Source organism: Trachinotus anak, unplaced genomic scaffold (assembly GCF_046630095.1).
Source record: "Trachinotus anak isolate AG129_WGS33_773 ecotype Australia unplaced genomic scaffold, CSIRO_AGI_Tana_v1 ptg000008l, whole genome shotgun sequence".
Lineage (NCBI taxonomy): Eukaryota > Metazoa > Chordata > Actinopteri > Carangiformes > Carangidae > Trachinotus > Trachinotus anak.
Window position 1 is genome coordinate 4,931,273 of NW_027273859.1, and position 23,648 is coordinate 4,954,920.

Genomic DNA, 23,648 nt, shown 5'->3' on the forward strand with positions numbered 1-23,648 from the left:
CAAAATTTTGTATACTTAGCATCTATGGCAACCTATAAGTCACATGACTGATCAAGTTCATGGACTGTATACAGGGAACCTGGATGAAGGCAAGGTGAAAGTGAAAATGCGGTGGAGCTCACACTGGTCTGCTGTGAGCTGTGTGTGGGTTCTTACGCAGAAATTACAATGTTATTATTCAAACCAACAGAGGAGATGACCAAAACTACGCAAATAAGACCCAACTTGTTCACAGCTGACCAAAGTTAGCATGACTTTTAATTGTTTCTGCACACTCTCAGCTGCATTGATATCGAGTTTCATCACTTTGGCTGAGGGATAATGAGGCTGCCACCCTGTAGCTGCCTCCTCGTGGTCACTGCGTTGCTGTTTCTGTGATATTTCACATCTCAAATTGGGGGGCAGCTACTGTATCTGAGTGAGCCTTCAGTCCTGGGCTGAGTAGGAGCCAGAGCCTGTCAGAAGCTGGATGATTCGGAGGGCTGCGGGTGGCACCGCGGAGGACTGTGCAGAGGTTGAGGATGTGTGTCTAGGTGGGTGGGGGTGGACCAGGGTGGTGTGCGCCAAGACAAGCAGGTGTGTCGGGGCGGTCCGTCTTGGCCCTGTCAGCGATACACCATCATTAGGCGGTGTGGGCGCAGCAGGGTGCACCATTATGTCTCCCTGGGCCCTGTGTAATTACGCTCTGACATAATTAACCCAGCAAGCCCATTAGCCAAGCATTGGCTGGCTGAAGAGAGAAAAAAAAGCTATAATTATTTGTTGTGCGCATGTTAATGAGGCCAGCTGTGTTCCCATCATACAACACGAACAAATTAATTTACAAGGCTGTGCTCCAAGGTTTTTTCATTTCATTCAAAACAGTCTTGTTTTTTTTCCTCTGAGTGGACTTCAAGGTCCATAAACACGCTGCGCCGCTGCTGCAACAAACAGTAACACTGCTGTAATATTGTTGTCAAGGACCAAAACTAGGTTGAAAGAACACCAAGTCTTAACTTTCACCTTCACAGACAATGTAAAGTGATATAAGATGTGTGCTGTAGGATAAACTGCTGTCTCCTTTCTTCCACCTGTCAAGGATTTGTTTCGATTAGAAAAAACACAAACTGCTTGCAACAAATTCACAAACACAACTTTTCTGTTTGTGGCGCATTTTAAACCTACCAGCATTTCATATTCAGATAGCAAACCTAAGTCTCACTTTACCTTGATGTGGCAGATGCAGTGAGAAAATACTAAAATAAAAAGATAGCTGGAATGAAGAAAAAAATGATTGTGGGAAGCAACGGCTTTTGTGTGTGAACAAAACAAACTTCTTAACCTGTTCTTTTTCATTGCAGCTCCATGTCTTTGTTTGACAGACTGAAGGACAGAGAGGGAATGACATCAATACCAAGACATTTTAAAGCTCAAAACAAAGAGAGGAGCCAGAGCTAGATAGCATTTAAAATTAACATGAGATGCTGCAGTCAACAAAGAAGTGCCAATAACAACCAAACCAAACTTCACTTAAAATTAAACCAAAATAAAACAACCGAGCTCCAATTCTTACTTATGACACATCACTATAAATTAACGTAATCAAATATCCCAGTCTATTGTCGTTACAGTTTTAAATCCCATGGTTATGTCTTATCTGCTCTTATACACAGACATTCCGACACACACACACACACACACACACACACACACACACACACACACACACAGAGTTGCTGTCTTTTAAGAGCACACTCTCCCCTGGTCCCTCTGGGGTCTCCTACTCCATGGGGATCAGTTGGAGAGGCCCGGCTCTTTTATGAACATAATGCATTATTAAGCACCTCAAACATCTCCTGGGCCTTTGTTTATTACTGCTCTTATTAATCACTTGTGCATAATCTCGTCCCGCCCAGAGAGCTTTCATTTTCCATCAGATTTTATATGCACTTATTTTCCGACAGACTGCCACAAACACACACACACACACACACACACACACACACACACACACACACACACACACACACACAGACACGCATACACACACACATGCACACACAGCACTCCTCCTTTGCTCTCATCCTGACTGTAGGTACTCAGCTGCACAATTACAATAAAGCCGGCTGGCTATGCCTTGCAGGCCTCTCTTGCTGGTGCTTGCTTATGTATATTTGGGGTTGAAGAAGGACAACTATTCTTTATGCATCTGAATGACTATGAATTACTAAGGTCAGAGCGTTCTGTTCAGATAATCTCATAGCCGTGGGAAATATCTGCAGTGAATATGTGAGGCACTTATAACCATCTCATAACAACAAGGAGACATGCGACTTGATGTGACAAAAAGCTGCTTGTACCTTTGCTCTGCTCTGCAGTACCGCTGGTCACCACTGGCAAGCACTGTTGCCATAATATTTTCACTGAGGCACACATACACAGACACACACCTCAGACATGCCTCAGGCCTAGCACGCACACTCTCTCACACACACACACACACTCTCACACACACACACACACTCACACTTAGAGGGGTGTATTCAGATCAGAATCTTCACAAACTCTCAGTGAGCTCCCCGCTCAGATAAAAGGAGCTGTGTTCTAAAGGAGAGAGGGAGCAGGGTGGATCCTGAGGGAGGAGTGTGTGTACTGAGAGGAGGCGAGGAAGAGCAAACACCTGGAGCGTCAGTCTCAGGGCTACGCCCCTGGCGACAGGGCCTCGCTGCTCTCACAGAGGTGGCAACAAACGCAGACGTTCAAACGCTACTTACACACTCACTCACACACACACACACACACACACAAACACACTCGCACACTCCAGGAGAGAAGAGCAGGATGAGACAGCAAGGAGGAGAGGAAGAAAAAGATGGAGGAGCTTGGGTGCATCTCTGGGAAACCGATGAATTCGGGCAGAAGCTGCCACTGTTTTTCAGCGTTCAGTGATCAGGACGTGTTTATCTGCACTGATCAAAACCATGCGGAGGTGATATAAACATTGTTAGGGAAACACTGTTAACAGGCCTCTTTCAAGCCGCAGACTGGGTAGGAGTTACAGTGCACAGCATGGGGAGATGTCACAGGCAGATCAAAATATAGCACGCTAATGAAACACTCCAGTGGATTGACGTGTTGGCTTAGGGGCCTCATAAAAGGCAAAAGAAGAAGAAAAAAATACTTCAATCACTTGCATCAAGAAGTTATTTCTGTTCTGAGTTTATTGTTTCATTCTAGTTGCCATTGAACAGGAGCATTATCTCGCATTAGCAAAGCGCAACATCATCACACTGGAATCTCACAAATGTAATGGATATGTTATTTGTATTCAATAGTGGGCACAGCAAAGTGGATAACTGATATGTGACCAGATGTTAATGATAGCCAGATACAACAGGTCACATATTGAGCTGCTGCTGCGTGTGCCCCTCCCCCTCCTTTCCGAGTTCGCTTCTTGCATTCATTAACTCTGCCGCTGGCCTTCTCTGATTGGACCGACAGCCTTAGTGTCGGCACACAAATGAGTGCACACATACACACACTACACACACATACAACACACACACACACACACTGAGAGAGAGGCACTTTCAAATGAAATAATAGGAGGGAAAAACTTCCTGCAATGAATAGTAATAACTGCATTAAGATTAACGAGCACGGTGTGTAAAGAATAATTGCATCTGTCAAAAGATTAAAAATACATGAGCTGTAGCGTTTGTTGGGGGAATGGTGGGAAAGCTCACTGTTGTGTTTGAGGGGCAGAGAGAAATGAAGTGGGGCCACAGCCAAATGACTGTCCTCCGGTGTACCTGGAGTCATCCATTCTAGCAAGAGGTGGTCAGGAGGAGGGGGGTGGGGAGGGTGGGGGGTGGGGGGTGGGGGGTGGGGGGGGGTGGGGGGGGGGGTGACCTTGGACACCAGCAGCAAGATGTATAGTGACAAACAGGCACAGGATACTGTAGGCCCTCCTCACAGATGGCACTTACTGCAAGGGCCCAACATACACATATTCTCATTGCTCTGACTTCTGGTTGGCTGCAGGCGGATGAGTGTGTGTGTGTGTGTGTGTGTGTGGGGATGAAAGCATCTAATGCTAGGATCAGTCTACAGTATGTTTTCGGCTAAATCACGACAGTGAGGACAGTCTTAGAAATGCAAATGTTGTTGACTGACTGAGTGAGTGATGAAGTTATACCGTTGGTCGCCTCTTTCAAAATGAATTGGTGCAAACAGTTTCTTTTATATTTACAGGCAGTTTCACAGACTTTTTTAAAGCACATATAGCTACAAATCTTGTGACTTTCTGGACAAACCTTAGCTATTTTCCATAGAAGCATCCTTATAGCATTGCCCTATGAACGTGAGGTCTCTGTGCATCTTATTCAATTGACTGCACAGCAGCTGACATAGATGTGATCAGTTTATCAGTAATCATAGTCAAAATCACAGCGCAGCCGTTGTCTTTAACTTATGTTTGGTGATTTTGTTGGACGATGTGGTTACAAAATCAGGATTTTAGCAGCAGCTTAGAAAAGGTTTGGAAGTGACTGCTGGTTAAGATGTTGTCTTAATGGGCCGTGTTACAGTCACTACATCGTACTTGTTCTGTTGCCTGACAACAGAAACAGAAAAACATGTAAATGAGAACAGCCTTATTAAAATCCTGTATATGTGAGCACAGAGAGCAGGAGAGAAGCAAACAGAAAAAGGCTGAAACCGGCTGACACTAGGCAGAAAGCAAATATGACGCAATGATGTAATGATTATGCCAAACAGTGAATTACATCATCTAGTGACATTTAGTGAGCAGACTTTAGCTACTTTCCATTGAAAGCAGTTCCACAACAGTTTTCAACTACATCCTCAATTTCTCACATTATCCACACACGGTCCAGCCATATATGAGGAGTTGACCTCGTCTTCAAGATGGTCACTGTGTCAGATTCACAGATCACAGAGCCTTGTTGCAGTGACTTGGCTGAACATGGCAAGTGAGCGAATAAGAAATCAGAAAAAAAGAATAAGAAATTTAAAGAGCACCTTTCAGGAGAGGAATGTCATAGTGTCACTTGCCGATGACCCTAACCAATCTTAAGCTTTATAACAGATAACTTCTGTAATGTCTCAGCGCTTTACAAATAAAACTGACATGACTGGCTTGCCATTCTTCACAACTTCACACGCATGATGTAAACTTGTGATCTGGAAGGTGGTGCCAAGGACGACTTCACCTGACAGCACTTACATTCATTCATCTCTCATCATTCCTCTTTTGCTTGGTATTTTTACAGAACAGTGCTCTGTGCTATGAGTCAGTGTGAGGAGAAAAGTTCTCAGCGAGCCAAAAAAATCAAACACTTGTCTTTTTGTTGGAACATACACTCAACGAGCACTTTATTAGGAACACAACACTACTACTGGGTGGGGCTCTTAAACAGCCTCACTTCTTCATGGCATGGATTTGAGATTCTGCTCCATATTGACATGATTGCATCACACAGTTTCTGAAGATTTGTCAGCTGCACATTCATCCTGCCAATCTCTACATCATCCCAGAGGTGATCTACTAGAGTCAGATCTGGAGACTGGGGAGGCCACTGAAGTTCACTGAACTCACTGTCAAGATCATTAAAGTAGATCGAGACGACTTTTGCTTTGTGACATGGAGCATTATCTCGCTGGAAGAAGCAATGAGAAGATGGTTAACTGTGATTACCATTAAGGGGCTCAGCCTGTACGAGAAAACAATGCCCACACTGTTACACCACCAGCAGCAGCCTGGACTGTTGACACAAGACAAGTTGGGTCCATGGGTTCAAACTCTGACCCTACCACTTGCTGCCTGTACCTGGCTGACAGACGTGGAGCCTGATGTGTTCTGCTGCTGCTGCTCGCCCATGATGTGTTGTTCATTCTGAGAGGCTTTTGTGCTCACCTCAGTTGTAAAGAGTGGTTATCTGAGTTACTCAGTGACTTCTCCTATCAACAGGGTGTTTATGTAGAAATATGTACCATATGATTTAAGAAAATTAACTGAAGTTATTTAGCTCCCAATGTGACGGACCTGGACTCTGGAGTGTTAGCAGGGCTAAGCTAGCTGTTGATGGATAGAAAACACCTCAAAACAGGAAGTATGAATAATAATAATAATAATAATAATAATAAATCTATGAGTGGCAAGTTTGGAGTTGTTGGCAGAGACCTTTTCCATAGCGAGGCTGTTAGGTAATTAATAAAGTAAATTACTTTGCAATGAGTAATTATCACATTATTAAACTAATGTAATGTTTGCATAATAAGAATAATGGAAGAAGTAACTGATTACATTTATCAAGCTACTTGAGCAGCACTGTTTCATATCACAATAAGTCTCTGACCTTTGCTGAGAAAGAAAACAACCAGCTTCACTTTGTCTGAGTCCCACTGATACAGTGAAACAGGCTCCCTTTGTAAAGGTAAGGTCAAATGGAGGTAGGAGGCTGGCAGTGCTACATCACCTGATGTAACCTGACACAGGAAGGTCTACTACTGTTTACTCAATATAATGACCACTCATACACTCTGTGCAGATTCATATACACTGGATATAAAGAGACAGAGAAGAATAAAAAAAATAATAAATCAGCTACATTGAAAAAAAAAAAGCGACTGCAGTTTTTTTCTTTCACATGAGAGTTGATGTTGGGTGACAGTGGCTTCTCTTTATATTTTAAAGTCTTTGTTCTTTAACAAAACAACTCTTAGATGACTCTATTCTCTACTTGAGACGGCTTTGTGACAAAATATATCCCACAAGACGCTCCCGGGCTTGAATTAAGGCCTTGATATTAAAAGTATAGGTCAGAAAATCAAACTGAAAACATCTTCAAAGAACGGTATTTGTTATCAAGGAAATAACTCTATTCAAAGTGTGTGTGTATGTGTGTCTGTGGGCGCGCGCGCGTGTGTGTGTGTGTTTGCGTGTGGTGGTGCAATATCAAGCAGGGGACTTCAAGGAAAAATGGAGACCTTTAAAAGTCAGTTGCTGCTGTCGCTATTTCTCTGATGCAGACTTTTATCTTGTATTCATTGAATCTGTAAACAGCATTCTCTACTCCTGCCACAAGTGTTTCTCTGATCTAGCCTGAGATTGGGCCGCGTTTTGCTGCCGTCTCCCGCAACAAAGAGCAATACAGTACATGTGCCCTGGCACTGAAATAACAACTGAATAAACACACAATATGTCTTTCCTCTGCTCTAACTTACTGTCTTTGCCCTTCTCTCCCTTTTCCCCCCATTGGCCTCATCAGGCCTGTGTTCCACACGAAGCCAGACTTCAGTTGGGATTTTAATTGGCCCTCCACAATCAACAGCAGAGCTCCTCAAGGATGTGTTCGCTCCTCAGCCAGGCTACACTCAAGGACCAGAGCTGGGTTTTGAAGTGGCCTCACGCAGAGTTTTGGAAACCTCTCTGAGAGCACATACTTTGAAAAATAGATAAGAGCCACAGGGTATAGGGTTTTATTTATCTTATATCCATGTGCTGTAAGAAAATTACTTTTTGGGTTGTGTGTATTGCTTCATATACACATGATATGGCTCTGTGTGTATGCTCAGAGGGCTGGGCCAGTTCTACTGGTGTAAGTATGATGGGGAGTTGATCTCCAGGGAGTGATCTTTGAAGGGAGACAGATAATTCTGGCAGTAATGTGTGTGAGTGTTGTGTTTTTATGAGATGCACATCTCTGGTCTTAGTGGGAGACTCACCTGGGGCCTCGATAAGCTGTTTGTAGATTCCAAGGAACGCAGACTCTGCCTCCTTACTGCGTTTGTTCAGAGCAACCACCTGCAGGGGAGGAGACGCCATTAAGGTAAACATAGACTGATATAAAACTGGCATTTACCATACAATGAACGGCATATTTTACATTTCAGGTATTAAACTGATGCTTTTACACAAAGCAGAAAATGCTTAAAATCTTAAATGGCTAGCTCTGAATCAATAGTAACAAGAGCAAAAGGTCAACCTCACAGAATCCTGCCAGTAACTCAAACACTCCTGCCCGCCTTGATGCTATATCTTGTATGTATAAAAGAAAAATACAGTGCAGGTCCTCGCTCGTGCGTAGATCAACCGATTCCAAGGCCGTGTTTCTACATAAGCACTGACAAACTACAGAAACGAGGCGTAAACTATGATGGTATCCTCCTTGTTACTGCCAAGCTGCTGCATGTTGCGAAGTGACATTTGGCCTGTTAAATGTAGGTGTCGGCGTGCGCAGGGAGGCTCGCCAGCGACAGTGGCCTCCATCACCAGCAGCACTCGGCACCTGCTATCCTCAGCTCAGTGGGTGATGCAAACCAATTAACGATTCATTAGGAGGGACAAAGAAAGCGAATTAGCCACCACCTGGCCCCATGGAGAGGGCACCTGCACTAGTGGGTATGTGGGTTATCCTGCTCCCAGCTCCTGCTAAGACCTCGGGCCTGTTTGGAAGTCAGGAGGACGCACTGTGGCTGCCTCTCGACGTCTTCTCCTCTACAACGGTAAATCAGATCAGGCTCGTCCAAATGACCCCCCAGTCCAAGAGCAGACGGAATTCAAATTATTGTCATCTATTGTCTCTGTCATTACTGTCACTGTTGATTACAGCCTCTGTTGGACCGGCTCGATGGACTCCACGGCCGAGGGTCGAGTGCATGGTATGGCTGAGCCGAGCTCTTCCTCATCTGTATGACTGCACTTGAAAAACATTCATTTCGCAAAGGCTGAAAAACACTTATGTGAATGGTGGAGGATGTGGAGGTGGTGTGTTGGGGCTGTTTAGTGGGGTTATAAATAAGGTGTGTGGAGAGCAGCGAGGGACCGAGAGCCTTTGATTTACTGGAAATGGCTGGCGTCTTCCCCGGGGAGGCATAACGACAGCATCATGTTTAAAGAAATATCATAAAGATCAAGCAAATCCCCCCATCACTCCCACTTGGAGCAGCTCAGAGGAGTTCATGGAAAATGGAAAAGGCTGGAGCCCAATCAATACAGATGCAATAGTCTGCAGCTCTCACCCAGCTCCCTGCTACACTATGCTGTTGTTTCACTCAGCTATACCCCAATTTAACCCCCCGCCCCACTCCCACTCCACCAGGCTCCATCCACACACCACACTCCCCTAACCCACCTCCCCTCCCCTTCCAGGACATGACGTTAATATGCCCATGTTGGTTCACAAACGGTGAGGATGTGTGAAGCACAGTGGCCCCGTAAACACTGTTCACAGCTCTATGTGTGAGTTATGAGTGCATCAACAACTAGTGTGGGCTCAGGTTTGTTTCATACCTGCTGATGAGAGACTGCTTTTCGGTGTGTTTCCTTTTTACTGTGAAGAGCAGCAATTTGGTGACCAGGGGCTCGTTTCCAGCCAATAACAAACTTCCGCTCTTCAATGTGAAAATGAGCAAACCTCCAACAGTACTTTGTGTCACCGAGACAAACTATTACCAAGCTGAGTTTACACCTGAGCTACACGGCCACTTCAGCAGGGTGGCTGAACCCACCGCTAGTCATCAACTTTTCACAGGCAGTCTGCTGTCTGCCCGCCTGGCTTCCTCTGGAGCATATACATCAAATGAGGTTCCCCACTGCATATGTAAAATGGCTGAGATCCTGTGAAGGCAACAGCTAGGGCTCCATTTCCCAGAGACACACAGGGTCTCCTGGCCCTCCATCATTCTTTAACGAGAGAACACGAAGATTACCTCCACAATCACACCATTAACCTGCCTACAGACGCTAGCAGAGACATCAATCACTCGCTGCCTGATGCCTTCTCATGTTAGCGCCTGCTATGCGTGTAGATACCCCCCCATCACCGCCACCACCACCAACCCACCCTTGCTATTGTCAAAGCACTCTGAGGTGTCGTGCATAATATGGGCTGATCAGGGAGTCATCTTCATCTCCATGCTAATCCACCTCCAGCCAAGCACATGGGATTTCAGAGCTAGAAGTCTCACACTAGTGGCAGCGAGCACATAGGGCTGCTGAACAGGGAGGTACAGCTCGAAGACGCACTACAACCGGCGAATCTCTCCTCCTCTTTTGGCTGCAAGATATGGCTCTGGCCCTGGCATTGGCTCACAGCGCATTCTTTGTTTTCACCCGTTTTGTGATAAAGGATATGGCTACCGAGGGAATGGGCTTGGCCGCAGGTTGATTTTACAAGCAGTAGTAAAGCCTGGGGCAGAGTAGCAAGAGAGAGACAAAGGAAACCTGTTAGCACTCCTCCATAACTCTTCACGCCGCAACAGAGTGGGCAGAGCACAGCCTCTGGGACAGGGCTGCTGGGAAATACTTACTGATAAGCCTTTGAGAATACTTACAGTACATGCTAGTGAGCCTCTGTGTGTTCATCCCAGTGTGTGTGTGTGTGTGTGTGTGTGTGTGTGTGTGTGTGTGTGTGTGAGAACAAGCTAGCATGTGCTGAAGAAAGAGAAATAAGTGAAGGAGGAGAGAACAAATCCAGAATAGAGAAGAAGAGGAGGAAGAGTGAAGGGCTTCTGAGTGACATACAGAGAGAGACAGAGAGACAACAGAAAAGAGAGGTTCCCATAAAGAGCGCAATTAGCAATTATGCAGTCATCAATTACAATTATCACAACTGGTGATTATGCAATTATCACTCTAAATCATCGTTTTCCCCCTCTGCCTTACTAGTTTGCCACCCCCTGTGATTTGGTTGTTTGAGGATAGGTTGGGATGATGCAGGTGATTAGAGTGTGTGATGATGATGGGGTGTTGGGTGGGTGTCAAGGCAGATCCTGCACTGTGTGCGTGAGCAAATGAGTGTGTGGTGCTTGGAGCATGTCCGCATATGCATCTGTGCCGGGGTTTACACAACATGTGATTTCTGTTTTTTGTGTGTGTGTGTGTACTTGTACTTGCTACATAGTAAGGACCAAAAAAAGTATTTTACTAACAGAGTGAGGACATTTTGGCCAGTCCTCACTTTCTGAGACACCCTAAAATCACATTTTGAGGGTTAAGACTTGGTTTTAAAGTTATGGTTAGAATTAGGTTTAGGTTAAGGTTAGGGTTAGGGTTAGGGTTAGGCACCCAGGTGTGATGGTTAAGGTTAGGGTAAGGGGCTAGGGAATGCATTATGTCAATGAGTGTCCTCACAAAGATGGAAGTACAAGTATGTGTGTGTGTGGGTGTGTGTGTGTGTGAGTGTGTTCAACTGCTTCCATCTCAAGGTGAATGTGGTTGGTGCTGCAGGTGGTTTGGGGACAGCAAATGTATGGTTCCACAGTCCCTGAGGCCTCTAAATTACCTGTCATCTTCCCCATGATGCAAAGGTCAGTGCACAATCATAGGGAGTCCATCCTACTGTGGTGCTCAGTGAGCGCCAGTCCAGCCCACAGGCTGACAGGATGTCACAACAACCCTGGTCCCGCTCCTTGCTTATTAGAACAAAACAGTGGGAAGCCCACTACCACCGCCACACCGCTTGTCACAACACCTTCCAGAAGAATCCGCTGGGTCCTGACAAATCTTCAGACCTCGGTTTTAATATAAACGTAGAGAAAATGAGGCAAAATATGGTCAACACTCCACTTTTACGCCTGTTAAGATGCTCTGAAATCTAGAGCCAGGCAGCGTTACTTTCAGTTAGATTTGTATTGGTGAAACATTTTCTAGATGAAATAAGAGCAACAGAAATATGTCTGTCATTCATGCAGTCTTGTCGCTGACTTCAACTGTCTTTCCATTTTTAATGTTGCCGTTTTGAGCCATGTCGAATGCTCACTGTTTGCCCAGTCTTCTTTCTTGCAGAAACTATATATGAAACAATATCCTTTCTAGTACAATGTCCTTAAGAGAAGAACCGTATTAACCCAGGCTTCATATCCTAGTATCTGTTTAAACAGCTAACTAACTAACATTAACATAATTTTCATTAGGGATTAATCTATATCCTTTGTCACTGCACCGTATCTTTTCATTGATGGATTAGTCATTATAATGTATCACATGATGTCTACAAATCGCTTGTTTTGTTTGACCAACAGTCTAAATCTAAATATATTCAATGTATAAGTATATAAAACAGAGAAAAAAAATCATTTCCTCATGTTTGAGAAGAAATGTTTAGAATTTTTGCTTGATACATAATTTAACCAAATAATGCACTATTAAAAATGCTGTAAAATTAATCAGTCAATCGACCAATTGCCTCAGCAGTGATACAGACCCACACAGATGCATTTTTAATACAGCCATCAATAATATTTTGCTATAATAAAGTAAATGTTAAGCTGAGCAAAGTAAGTTTGAATTTCAGAGTTGTAGTTTTAGCTTTCAGAATGTTCCTTCACTTCCTGTTCAAATCAACCTTTATTTATGCAAAAACATACAAGAAAACATTGTTTTAAATTAATTATATGCATCTGATTTTTAATTGAAGTTCTTTAATTCAAAACAGTTCCATAACTATATTACATCCTCTAATGTGCAGTGAGGATAAAGGTCACAACTTAAAACAGATGTGATTTTGAATCTAAGTTCATGAGATGGATTTTAATAGCTGACTTAGCACAGGAACACATGAATCACCGAGAGAGCACAACATGATTCAGCTGCTTCAACATGGTGTAAACAATCGAAGGAAGGAACCTGCTATCCTACAGTTACCTGCCTTCAAATGTCTGCATGTGATCTGTATGTTCAAAAAAACAAATACAAACCCATTCCCCTCAGAAGCAGGGAAAAGATCAGATTTTAGCCACACAGCACTTGTACAGCTGTCACTGCAGGCGTTTGTTTTGCGTTGAGTGCAGGTTCAAAGGAGAGGCGGGAGAAGAGATGAGTTGGTGTGGAGTGACTGATGAGTGTGTGGAGGAGAGGGGCAGAGGTAAACCCTGCTGCAATACAGTCTGGATGGTGAGAGACCCATGTCACCCACACACACACACACACAAACACACACACACACACAAAAAAAAAAAAATTGAACTTGGGAGCATGCAAACACACACATCGAGTCACAGTCACGCAGATGCACACTACACACAGACTGTGTTTCAGGGCAGATTTAATCATGGTGACATCCATCTCAGAGCGGTGGTAGCAGCATGGCGGTGGCTGCGGCCGTCTCTGGATGCCCAGCGAGATGAGCAGTCAGAGCACTGACACACATCTCGTCGCCACGTCAATTCCAATCAGCGGTGCCTGTCAGTCAACGCCCCGTGCTCACAACCGACCGACGCCGCTGCCACTCTGCCACTGCAGAGCTGCCGTCTCAGCCAAATAAATGGCCAAAGCTGACCACACCAATACTCCTTTGTACCACTTATCCCTTACTGATGCAAACACGACGCAGTGACAAATTCAGAGCCAAAACACAACTCAATTCATGGACCCGTTCTAGGAGACACTCACCTGTCTTTAAAAGGAAGTTGTAGAGTTCACAGTAGAAAATTTCAATCAAGACACATTTCAAGACCCTATTAATCCATAGAGAAGATAGCAAGAACTTTCATATTCTGTTTTTACAGCTATTAATGTATCAGCAGTCAATAAATCAAACAGAGTCTACAGTCGTACCAACTGCACTGTGTATGCACTTAGGCCCAGCGGTGCTTTACTCTAAATGCTAACGACAGCATAATAATAACATGCGTTGTCATAATGACAATGCTAACATGCTCATATTTAGCATGTGTAATGTTGAGCATGTTCAGTCTTAGTGTATCATGTCAGCATGCTAACATTCAGTGATTAGCACTAAACACATGCACAGTTGAGGCTGATGGGATTGTCAGTCCATTAGCTTTGCAGTTTTGTCATCAAGTAGTTTTTCAGACATTTCACTAAAAACACCAAATGTCAACCTAATGCCGGTGCTGCATAAAGTCATTAAGATCCATCATGAATGTCTGTAAAACGTTTATATTTCAGTCTGGATGCGGTGGACAGATCTACTGACTGAGAGCCATGACACTAGTGTGGCTAAAAAGGTACATCAAGATATATGACGTAAGGTGTTGAACAGGAGACACAATATGAGCAAGACTTCAGGTCAATGTCCCAGTGGAGAGAGCTGATAATGACCCAGGCTGAGATGAGAGCAGATCTCTCACATCAAGGTGGAGCTGACGTAATCCCGACGGACGTGGCACACGGAGCAGCATGGGAGACAGAACATGGCACCGCATTAAACCCAGATCAAAGGGCCTTCTGTCTCCACCGCACAGCAGGTGCCTTCTGGGTCCCCCTCGCCATCAACAGGCGGCAGAAACTGCCGTGTTACCCGCCCTCTCGACAAAACTCAAAAGCACCAGCCTCGGCGCTAACACCTCAAAGTCACTGCAAAGTCAAAGTCAAGAGCTGGTGAGAGACAAACGGAGGGAAGAAAACAAATCTTTTGTGAATGTCTTTGTAGTTCAAAAGACAGGAGTTGTCATTTTCTTTGAGCCAGCGCTTTCAAATGTTTGATGCAGCGAACGACCTAAACCTTGAGGAAAGTGCGTCTGCTGAAAACGTATCTATCATGGCATGATGGGAGGGAGCGGGGGCGTGCTGAGGCTAAGATGAAGGCACCGGTTGATGTGCTGAAAGGGAGGGCTGTGAAAAGTAGTAATGAGTGTACCTGGACTAGATTTCAGTGCTGGGAGAACTGTTAAGAGGCGAGAAGAGAGGAGAAGTGTAGGTAAGGGCTAATTATAAAAATAAAGTGCCCCCATTATCCTGGCGCTGTACTGCCCTAGTGAACAAAGCTACAACAGATGGGGTGTCATGGGTAACTGTGCCAATGTGAGCCAAAGCCCTGGAGTGGATGGACCCTGGCAGGCCGCTGGTGGAGCAGCCCTGGCATGGGGGAGGCACAGCTGCATATCTCGCCCTCAGACACATGTTGACAGTGTTTCTCTAGCCCTGCCTACACTAGTCAAGGTGAGACAGCATGACACGAGGGGAGAGAGAGGGAGAGAGGGCGCTCCACTATGATGGATAGTGCTCTCCATCCACCTCTCCTCTCTCTCCCTCTTAGAAGGCTGGTGACTTTCCAGTGAGGCAATTATCATTGCGGAATGCATAATAGCCTAATTAATTACAGGTGTCAGCGCTGCCTTTGTTTCAGCATGGAGGAACATCATGCCAAAACTGCATCCGCTGAAAAGAACAGCACTGATGAACGAGCCTTGAACAGCGGCTAGAAGAGCACAGCTGATGGAGGAGCGAAACGCCGCGGAGGCGACTTGAAGTCTGCCAAACAATCCTGCATCTGTTGCTAACACAAGATGGATTGGAAACACATGGTGCAGAAATTAGGTCCATTATTTGCTTGATAAATCTGCTGTTGTCAATCGTAGCGCTTGGAGGAAGATCTCAGGTAGGCCCCTGCACAGAACGGCACTGTGGGTAATTTAGTTCCGAGCAGCAGAGACCAGCGCAGCGTTGGTGGCAGCGCTATCAAACAATGGAAATAGCCTCCTCAGCCGGCATTGCTGACAAACACGGCATATCATTTGTCCTGTCAGATTTGCCGATTTTATTCATTGTAGTGAGAAAGGCGGGAAGCAGACAATTGCCAGAGAGAGAGAAAAAAGACCTAACAGGACCTGTGAAGGAGAGACGTGAATGATGGGGTGACGAGGGAGGAGAGACAGCCCAGAGATTCCTGTTATTCTCCTCCTCAGCTCGACACCAGCATACACTGGTGCAGAACTTCACTGTGTGTGTGTGTGTGTGTGTGTGTGTGCTGTACCGCATGTGAGTCTTTCTATGGGGGGTCGTGGCAGTAGGCTGATAATCCCTCCACGCCCCCAGGCAGTGGGGGCTCATTGTAGAGTACATTGAGTCTAATAGGAGCGGGCGCTGCAGTTGTATGCAGCTCTCCCTGCTCCCACTGTGAGAAGAGTTTTACATAATTAATGACTGTTGATGTTTCCCAGGTAGTCGCCCGGCAAATTCACTGCAGACTCGGCTGCCACCGTCGTCGGTTCCACAGAGAGTGAGCGACACCAGAACAGACAGCTTACATTACAGGCATAAATAAGGCAATTTTGTACAGTGTCTTCAGACATTACTGTGAGGGGGGTTCAGGGCCAATGATTCGACTTGCTTCAGAGAAATGCTCAGAAAGAGCTTTTCTATGTCATGGAGTCTTCGGAGAATTTGCGCTTGATGCAAGTAAAACTGCTTCCTTTAGTGTTTTTATAATTCTGTATGCTGTTAGAGACGCAGCGCAGAGACAGAAGCGCTGCTCCTTTTCAAGATAACAGCTGACGGCTCCAGACGGATGATCATCCACATCTGCATGAATCAGTCTAATCTGAATGTCAATCTTAATACATGTGAGCCTGGTGGTCCGGACTTGTGTGTTCCAGACCACTGACACCGGTGACGCCTCGTGGCCCTGTACATATTGCTGGGAGGCAGTCCACATTTATACTGGAGCATGTTAAATTAAACATTTAAACACGACACCGAGGGAAGGCTATTTTTTACTGCTCTCAGCCCACTACTCATTATTAATTTGTAATAACCTTTAAGGCTTTTTGATGTCATACATATTTTACGGAGAGATATCACTCTCAGCCAGACTGGAGAGGGCCTGTCGATGACAGATCACCAGAGTGCCACAGAAATGTGCCTTCATCTGCTATAATTAGGACCAGGTGAGGGTTAAGAGTGATCTCTGGACTGTGTGTGTGTATGCGTTAGTTCGTGCAGGAACTCACACAGTAATGCATCAGTGTGGCGACACATCAACACCTTAGAGATTAAAAAGTGGAGTTGCCAAAAAAAGAGAGAAAAAAAATGGATTTGACAGGGTAGCAAGGATTTCCAAAATTATTTTGTACAAAAAAAAAAAAAAAAACTGTGCATAACGTCTTTCTGACAGCGACCTGACCATACTTTTAAAACCTTTCAGATATTTATGAATGCCCAGCATAAAGGAGTCCATTTCTGCTGCATAAATCAGCTGAGTGGCTGAACAGTGGAGGGAAGGGGACACATTAACACCCCCGCTCTTTGTCTCCTTCATATTCCTCTGTTAGAGGGCTGGCCGAGGCCCATCTTGCTCCCGCTCTGCTGGGAGGCCCTCCGTGCCCGTTGGATGCCAGCCTAAAGCTCATGTACACTGGTGCCAACACGCCACTAAAAGCTGTAAAACACATGAGCTCTGTTTGGTTAATGTACACTGATTGACCTCTGCTGCCAGCCATTTGATGTCATGATTGTAATGACCAGCTTTCGTGCCTGATCACTCATATACAATGTGACAGGCGCGAGGTGGCATTTCAATCTGAGTGAATGAGGGCTAATCAGATGAGATGCCTATAGCAGCGAGAGCTGATGTCCTAGTAAATATAAAAATGATAGCATTCAAAATATATTGGTTAATCTTTCTTAAAGGGCCAGTTCACCAGAAATGTAAAAAACATGTTTTCTCACGATGATTTCGCACCATTTCTGTGTAGTAATGCAGCTTAGTTTTATTGAGATATCAGTGATTTCAGCTTCCCTCCCAATAAAATGGAAAGTGAATGGAATTTCATTTGTGGTGCAGTATTGAACATCTATAATTGTATTTAAAAATTCTGTGGTGGTGAAGTGGTTCCCAACCTGTTTTGCTTGTGAACCAGTAATCAATTTATCAGAAACTGACTTTCCTCTATGAGATGGTTTCATTTTAAGGTGTGTTACAGATCCTGAGGGGTAAAAACTAAACAGTCTCAAAAGAAAGAAGCAAATATTACAGAGAAGTGTTTTCTTTTTTTCTTCTCTCAAACTCCAGTAAGCATCTCTTGACCCTTTAGATTCATCTTGCAACCTCTTTTCGGGGAGTCTCAACCTTCAGGTTGGGAGCCACTGAGCCACAGAAAACCCTGTCAACAGTTTTCATAGTGGCTTTTTTCAGTGGACGGTCTGTGGATTATCCTGAATAACAGGGACATTGTTTCTGGAAACACATGCTGCTTCTGATTTTTTTTTTATTCTTATTTTTCACTGACCCACCGTACTGGGGTGGAGGCAGAAATATCAGAGACATACATCAAAACCTGGGCAAATAAAACAAAGTCTTCATGGTTTAACACCTCCACTCTCATTTGGGTGAACCAGCCCTTTAAAGAATTGCTTCACAATATTCATTCTTTTTGTTACATCGTTGTAAAGCAGACATTCAGGAGTGCTAAATCAATCTTAAGCAGCTTCAGAAGCAACTCTTCAGCAAGCTTTATATATAGGACCTGACTTTAGTGGTTACCTATTGGATGCTGAGCGTTACATAACCCTCCATATGCTCAGAGTGTAGGACAATTCCATGCGGGTTATAAATAAAGAAACCTGACGCACGGCTGCAGCCACTGTGATTTGGGCAAGTTCTCACATGGGATGTCATAGTTCTGCAGTGCTAGCCCCACTGCTATTTCAGGCTCTGCCTCATTAGAACATCCGCCGTGAGTGAACAAAAAAAAAAAAAAAACAGACTGTACAAAAGACATTTCATTAGGGAGGAGAGAGCATGAAGCCACGGTGCGTTCAGGGCTAAAACTCTATGTGTTTGCTACATTAAGAGCAGATGCATTGTGAAGGAGCTTGTACACAAACAGTGAGGTGTGATAGCCAGGTAAGCTCCAGTGCTGAGATCTGTGTCACACGCTCCCACAAGGAGGAGGTCTGCAGGCCACGATGACAGGGACACAAACACACGACCTGCCACAATGACTGCAATTACCCCTCATCCACTGCCCTCAACAGGGGAGCGTGTGTGTGTGTGTGTGTGTGTGTGTGTGTGTGTGTGTGTGTGTGTGTGTGTGTGTGGAAGAGAGAGGAAGTGAGGGATGGGACATGAGATTAAGCATGTAAGTGTGAGTTCTAGCATGAGAGAGGAGAGGGAGAGAAAAAATACACATTATTGCGTGACTGCCTGTACCTGCCTCAATGATTGTATGTGTGTGTGTGTGTGTGTCAGGTCAGGCATGGTTGTGCGTGCCTGCAGAGGCCCTCTCACACCACAGCGTCTGGCTAATTTAGTTAGGGAATAGCTGGCTGTCCTTCAGGTGAATGGACAGAGATTGGTCTCAATATGAGATGTAATAAAACAAGCCCATCACTGGATCTCACCGCACCTTCGGCTGTCCTTCACATGTCTCGCCAGAAGACACACACCTACAAATATACACACACACGCACACACACACACACACACGCACACACATGCACACACACACACCAAGGAGGCCTCCAAGATTTGCTATTTTGAAGAAACCATGGAACCAATATGGCTTCCCCCAGTTATTTTAGATTCTGTTTATTTAGATTTATCAACACTTACAATAACTAAAAAGAGTTAACTGCAAACCTTTTCCAACTTGTCTGCTACTGCTACAGCTTCTTCTTTGTAATGGATTTTAAATATATAATCAGTGGACTTGATGATTCTAAAACATGTCTGTAAAAGGAAGTTTAAAAACCCACTGATTACCTTTTGATTAATCATAATACTCCTGCCACAGTAACAGTACTCAAATATTTCACCAATACTCTGTTACAAGTATTAGCAGCTAAATGTACTTAAAGCATCTTTATCCATTTAAGTTCTTGTTATGCAGGAAAAAATGTGACTGTGAGTCTAACATTAGTCTATATGACACTGTTCTTACTGATGCATGAATGTGTGAATGTGAATGTGTGGTGGAGGTGGAGCTAGTTTTAATTATCTTATCTATAGTTATGTTATCTACTGGTGTCCCACCTAAGGTCTGCCCACCTCCAAAGGGCAACAAGATAAATCTGGTTGGTTGTGAGATGAAGTTTTTTGGGACTTTTCTATATCTGTCTTTGCTTTTGTTCTTTCTTTGCCACAGGCCAAAGAGACAGAAAACCACTGATTTATTGTCTACCAGTATGTGTCTTTTATATGCTTGTTATTTGATATAAAATCTTACTAAATCCTAAAATCTTAATATGAAATAGAACTACTAACTTTTGATGTTAAATAAATGTATAGAATACATTTCCCACTGAAATGTAGGAGGATGAATGAGTACAAGTGTAAAGTGGCCTAAAATAGAAAATTACCTCAACGCTGTACTTAAACACAGTACTTGAGTAAAGGTACTATAAGGGACCAGCGCTGCAAAACTCTGTGTGTGTTTAATTTATCCAGGGATTTCTCGAACCTCCACATGTCCTACTGACTGGGTAACAGTGCCTCTCTGTGAGGAGTGCAGCATGGTGGAGCTCCCTCGTTCCACCTGTCCTCCTGTTGGCTGCAGCCCGCTCTGGCTCTTTCCTGCCAGCTGCTAGCATCCAGGGCCTGGCGACCAGCAGCTTTTTCCTCTTTGGCCGTCCCCTCAGCCCCACTCCAGGCAGGGCCCTTCACTCCAGAAGAAGAGCTGGAGCTTTCCCACTAAATCCACTGAGACCCAATTACAGGGACTGCAGGAGAAATCGCGACAAGATGCAAAGTTACTTTGCTTTAATTGAGGACATGTTTAACACTCTCCTCAGGACACCGCGGCCACTTTATGTCTTGGATGAAACACAGAGCCCTGCAGTGGGACTTAAAAACATATATCTGTTTGTGACAAAGGCAAAGAACATTCTGATCTGTGGGGCTCAGACATTTAAGGGCAGTGTGATTTAGGACGTTGAATATCCAGCATGAAATGAGAATAAAACAAGCAGATCTCATAGAAGTGTAAAAACACATTTGATTTGTGGTGAAGGAACAACACTTTAATGTGGGGTGTGCATCAGAAGAGTTTCCCCCCTCCCTGGTAAGAGTTACTTCACTTGCAGCTGCTTGTTTTAATAGAGCCACATGTTAATTAGTATTGTAGTTAATCCCATATTAAAGAGACCCAAACTGTCAGGTCATATTATAAACAATCAGTCCTGTGTTCGTGCATGTGACATTTGGAGCTGCTATCTCTTCTAGCAAAATGTTCCCTAGGTACTAATTGGCCTACTTTACGCTGTCTTTCTTTGAATTGCCGGTTTCTTTATCATTTAGGATATTAGCCTTGACAAGCATCATCCCATATACCATAGGCCCACTAAAAGTGGAGAGGAGCCTCAGCTTTTTTTTTTTTTTTTTGCAGAGGGACAGCAAAAATGGAAATAAACGATTTATACTAGTATGTTATACTACGAGATCTACCTTCATGGGATATTAAATACAATTTGAAAGAAGAATAAAAGTTCAAACACTTAGCCAGCAGCAAAGTAAGTGTAACTTTTCTCTGCTTGCATTATTTAAGATAGGCTCCATCATTTTATCAATCTATCGATCTCTCACCAGAAAGATGAAAATGGAAAAATAATGAGGCCGATGAATACTGTGTAAAGAACATCAATGTGCAAAATTTAATTATCTGTGCTGGAAAGGAGAGGGAAAATGTGTCGGCTGTTTTCTAAAACAAAAAGAAAGTGAAAAAAGGAGCAGTTAATATTTTTCCCTCTCTGCATATTTTAATTACCAGATCAATCATAACTAGAGTGCAGTACTGCAGAGAAAAGAAAATTGCAAGTCTAAATGAAAAACAATAGATTTGCTTTAAAGTCTTCGCTCTTTTGAAGTCTAAATTAAAATTTCAGGTATCTTTACAAGAGCCTTCTTCAGAAAGTTATGATATTTAATTAGCGTGTTTAGATTTTGCTGAAATTAAACTTCACAGCCGAGCATCATGTGAAATGAAGACTGGTATTCCCAGGCTTCAGCAGGGGGGGGAAACACCGCAGATGAAGGGTGGGAATTAAATCACTTCAGCACATGAGGTCTGTGTATCTTCTGACAAAAGCTCGTGTTCTTTTGACTTGTGCTGCCACTGGCTTGATCTGAGGCTGGGTCTCCGTGTTCATTGGAGTGGAGAAACAACTTTGCTCTCTGACTGTGTCTGTGCAGCTCCGATTCTGCGCCTGAAATCGGAGAATTGCGCCGTAGAATTGGCGGAGCAGCTCTCCCCGTTCCGCCTGTTCCTCCTCACATGAGCTTTTCCTGGTCGTGCTCGCGCTGATGTTTATTTCTCCTGGCATGTCCTCGCCGGCGCTGAGCCACCGATTTCACACATTTTTATTGGCTAATTTGACTGTGCTCTTGCCAGCAGCTGAGAGTGAGCCAGGAGTCGGAGAATCACAGAGACAGTGCTACTGCTGCTGCTAGTGTGGCTGCTCTCTGACTTGAGGTGCCTGGAGGGAGCAGAGGAGGGGAGGGGAGGGGCGGCTCTCACCTGTCTCATAACAAGTAGTTGACCATGTTAGACTGAGGCGAGCTAGGTGTCAGAAACTGCCTCTCAGATTAGTTACTGTGTGCTGCTGGTGAGTGTCTGTTTGGTGAGGGGTCAGGAGGGGAATGTGATTGCCTGTCTCTTAAGGTGACAGGGGTTTAGAGGAACCGATGTACACCCAGTCAGACGCCCAATAGGAGCAGTGCAGCCGGCGCTATGCGTGCGTCCATCCTCAAACATGGCTAACATTTGCACAGCAGCGGCAGCCAGGCGTGACGTCTCCGGGCTCTGAGGTTTGTGCTGTCAGGACGGTAGAAATTAAACCTGGCACTGCAGAGCAGAATGTGCTGAAACTCATCAATTCCACATGGCTAGAGAGCCAAGTGCCTATTTATAACATCCCCCCTCTCTTCTTTACCTGGTGTGCATCCCTGGCTCTAAACACGCATCCATAATGATGAATACACCCAACTGGGACGCTCCGACAGGGCATCAGTCAGGACAGGAAAACAAACACGCCAACACACACACACACCATCAGATCACAGCACAGCAGAGGAGGGATAAGACTGACACTGGGAAGGCTGATGGAAAGGTTGAGTCGTCTCAGCATAAAAAACACCCAGCATAATCACAACAGTCAAGGAAACAAGAAATAAAAAAGGCCAGTCAGAAATATTAAACTTCTTCAAAAAGGCCCAGACTGGTGCTGAAAGATGATGCTCCACTGGTGAAACACCACCACTCAACTACTGGGTTTGTTTATGTAGTCATTTACTGAATTGATAGTATTTCATTTTAAAAGCTACAGTCTGAGCTGCTGCGAAACAGACGGATGTTATTTTGCAGGAATTCCTGAGTTATACATTCGTCTCTGGGTAGAAAAATGTTCACTTTCATAATGTTTGCAAACACTGCAGACAAAATGACCTGTATCTTCTGTTTAAATATGACAATAGAAATTGTTGGATTGTTTTAGCTTTTCATTCACATCCCCTTTTTTACATTCCCATGTGAAGCTTCAAAAGCAAGCATGTAACTTTTGAAAAAAGAGAAACACATTTCCTCCTCTTACATATCAAGTTAAATTCATGACAATTAAAATGGATCATTGCAACACACTGAAGGGTTTTACTGTGCAGTGCAGCCATATTTGCTATGACCAGTAGCTTGTGGTGGCTAGCGCTAGCTTATGTTACCAAACATTGACATTAGTGTCTGCTGGGTTAATTTCTCCATTAATGTGTGTTCACACTGAACACAAAGCACATTTTGTTTCTTGTTTTAATAGTAAAAATTTGAAAGCTGGAGTGTAGTCTGTGTTTATTTGCCTAAAACAAGCAATGTAGTATTTATTCTGACTTTAGCTGTACCTGGCTAGCAAGATACACACTAACTGTGTGCAAAAATAACTCCCAATGTTGTCCAGTTTCAGTCTTTTTTCCTCTCAG

The 23,648-nt window shown here is 44.2% G+C and overlaps 1 protein-coding gene across 2 annotated transcripts in view; it reads right to left on the reverse strand.

Annotated features, from left to right (window-relative positions):
* cux2b (cut-like homeobox 2b) overlaps positions 1-23,648 on the reverse strand; it is an 86,856-nt gene that overhangs the window by 21,852 nt on the left and 41,356 nt on the right. For both annotated transcript variants that reach the window (XM_071481983.1, XM_071481985.1), the window contains exon 4: positions 7,729-7,807. In XM_071481983.1, coding sequence (XP_071338084.1) covers positions 7,729-7,807 — 79 coding nt within the window. The remainder of the gene's footprint in view (positions 1-7,728; positions 7,808-23,648) is intronic.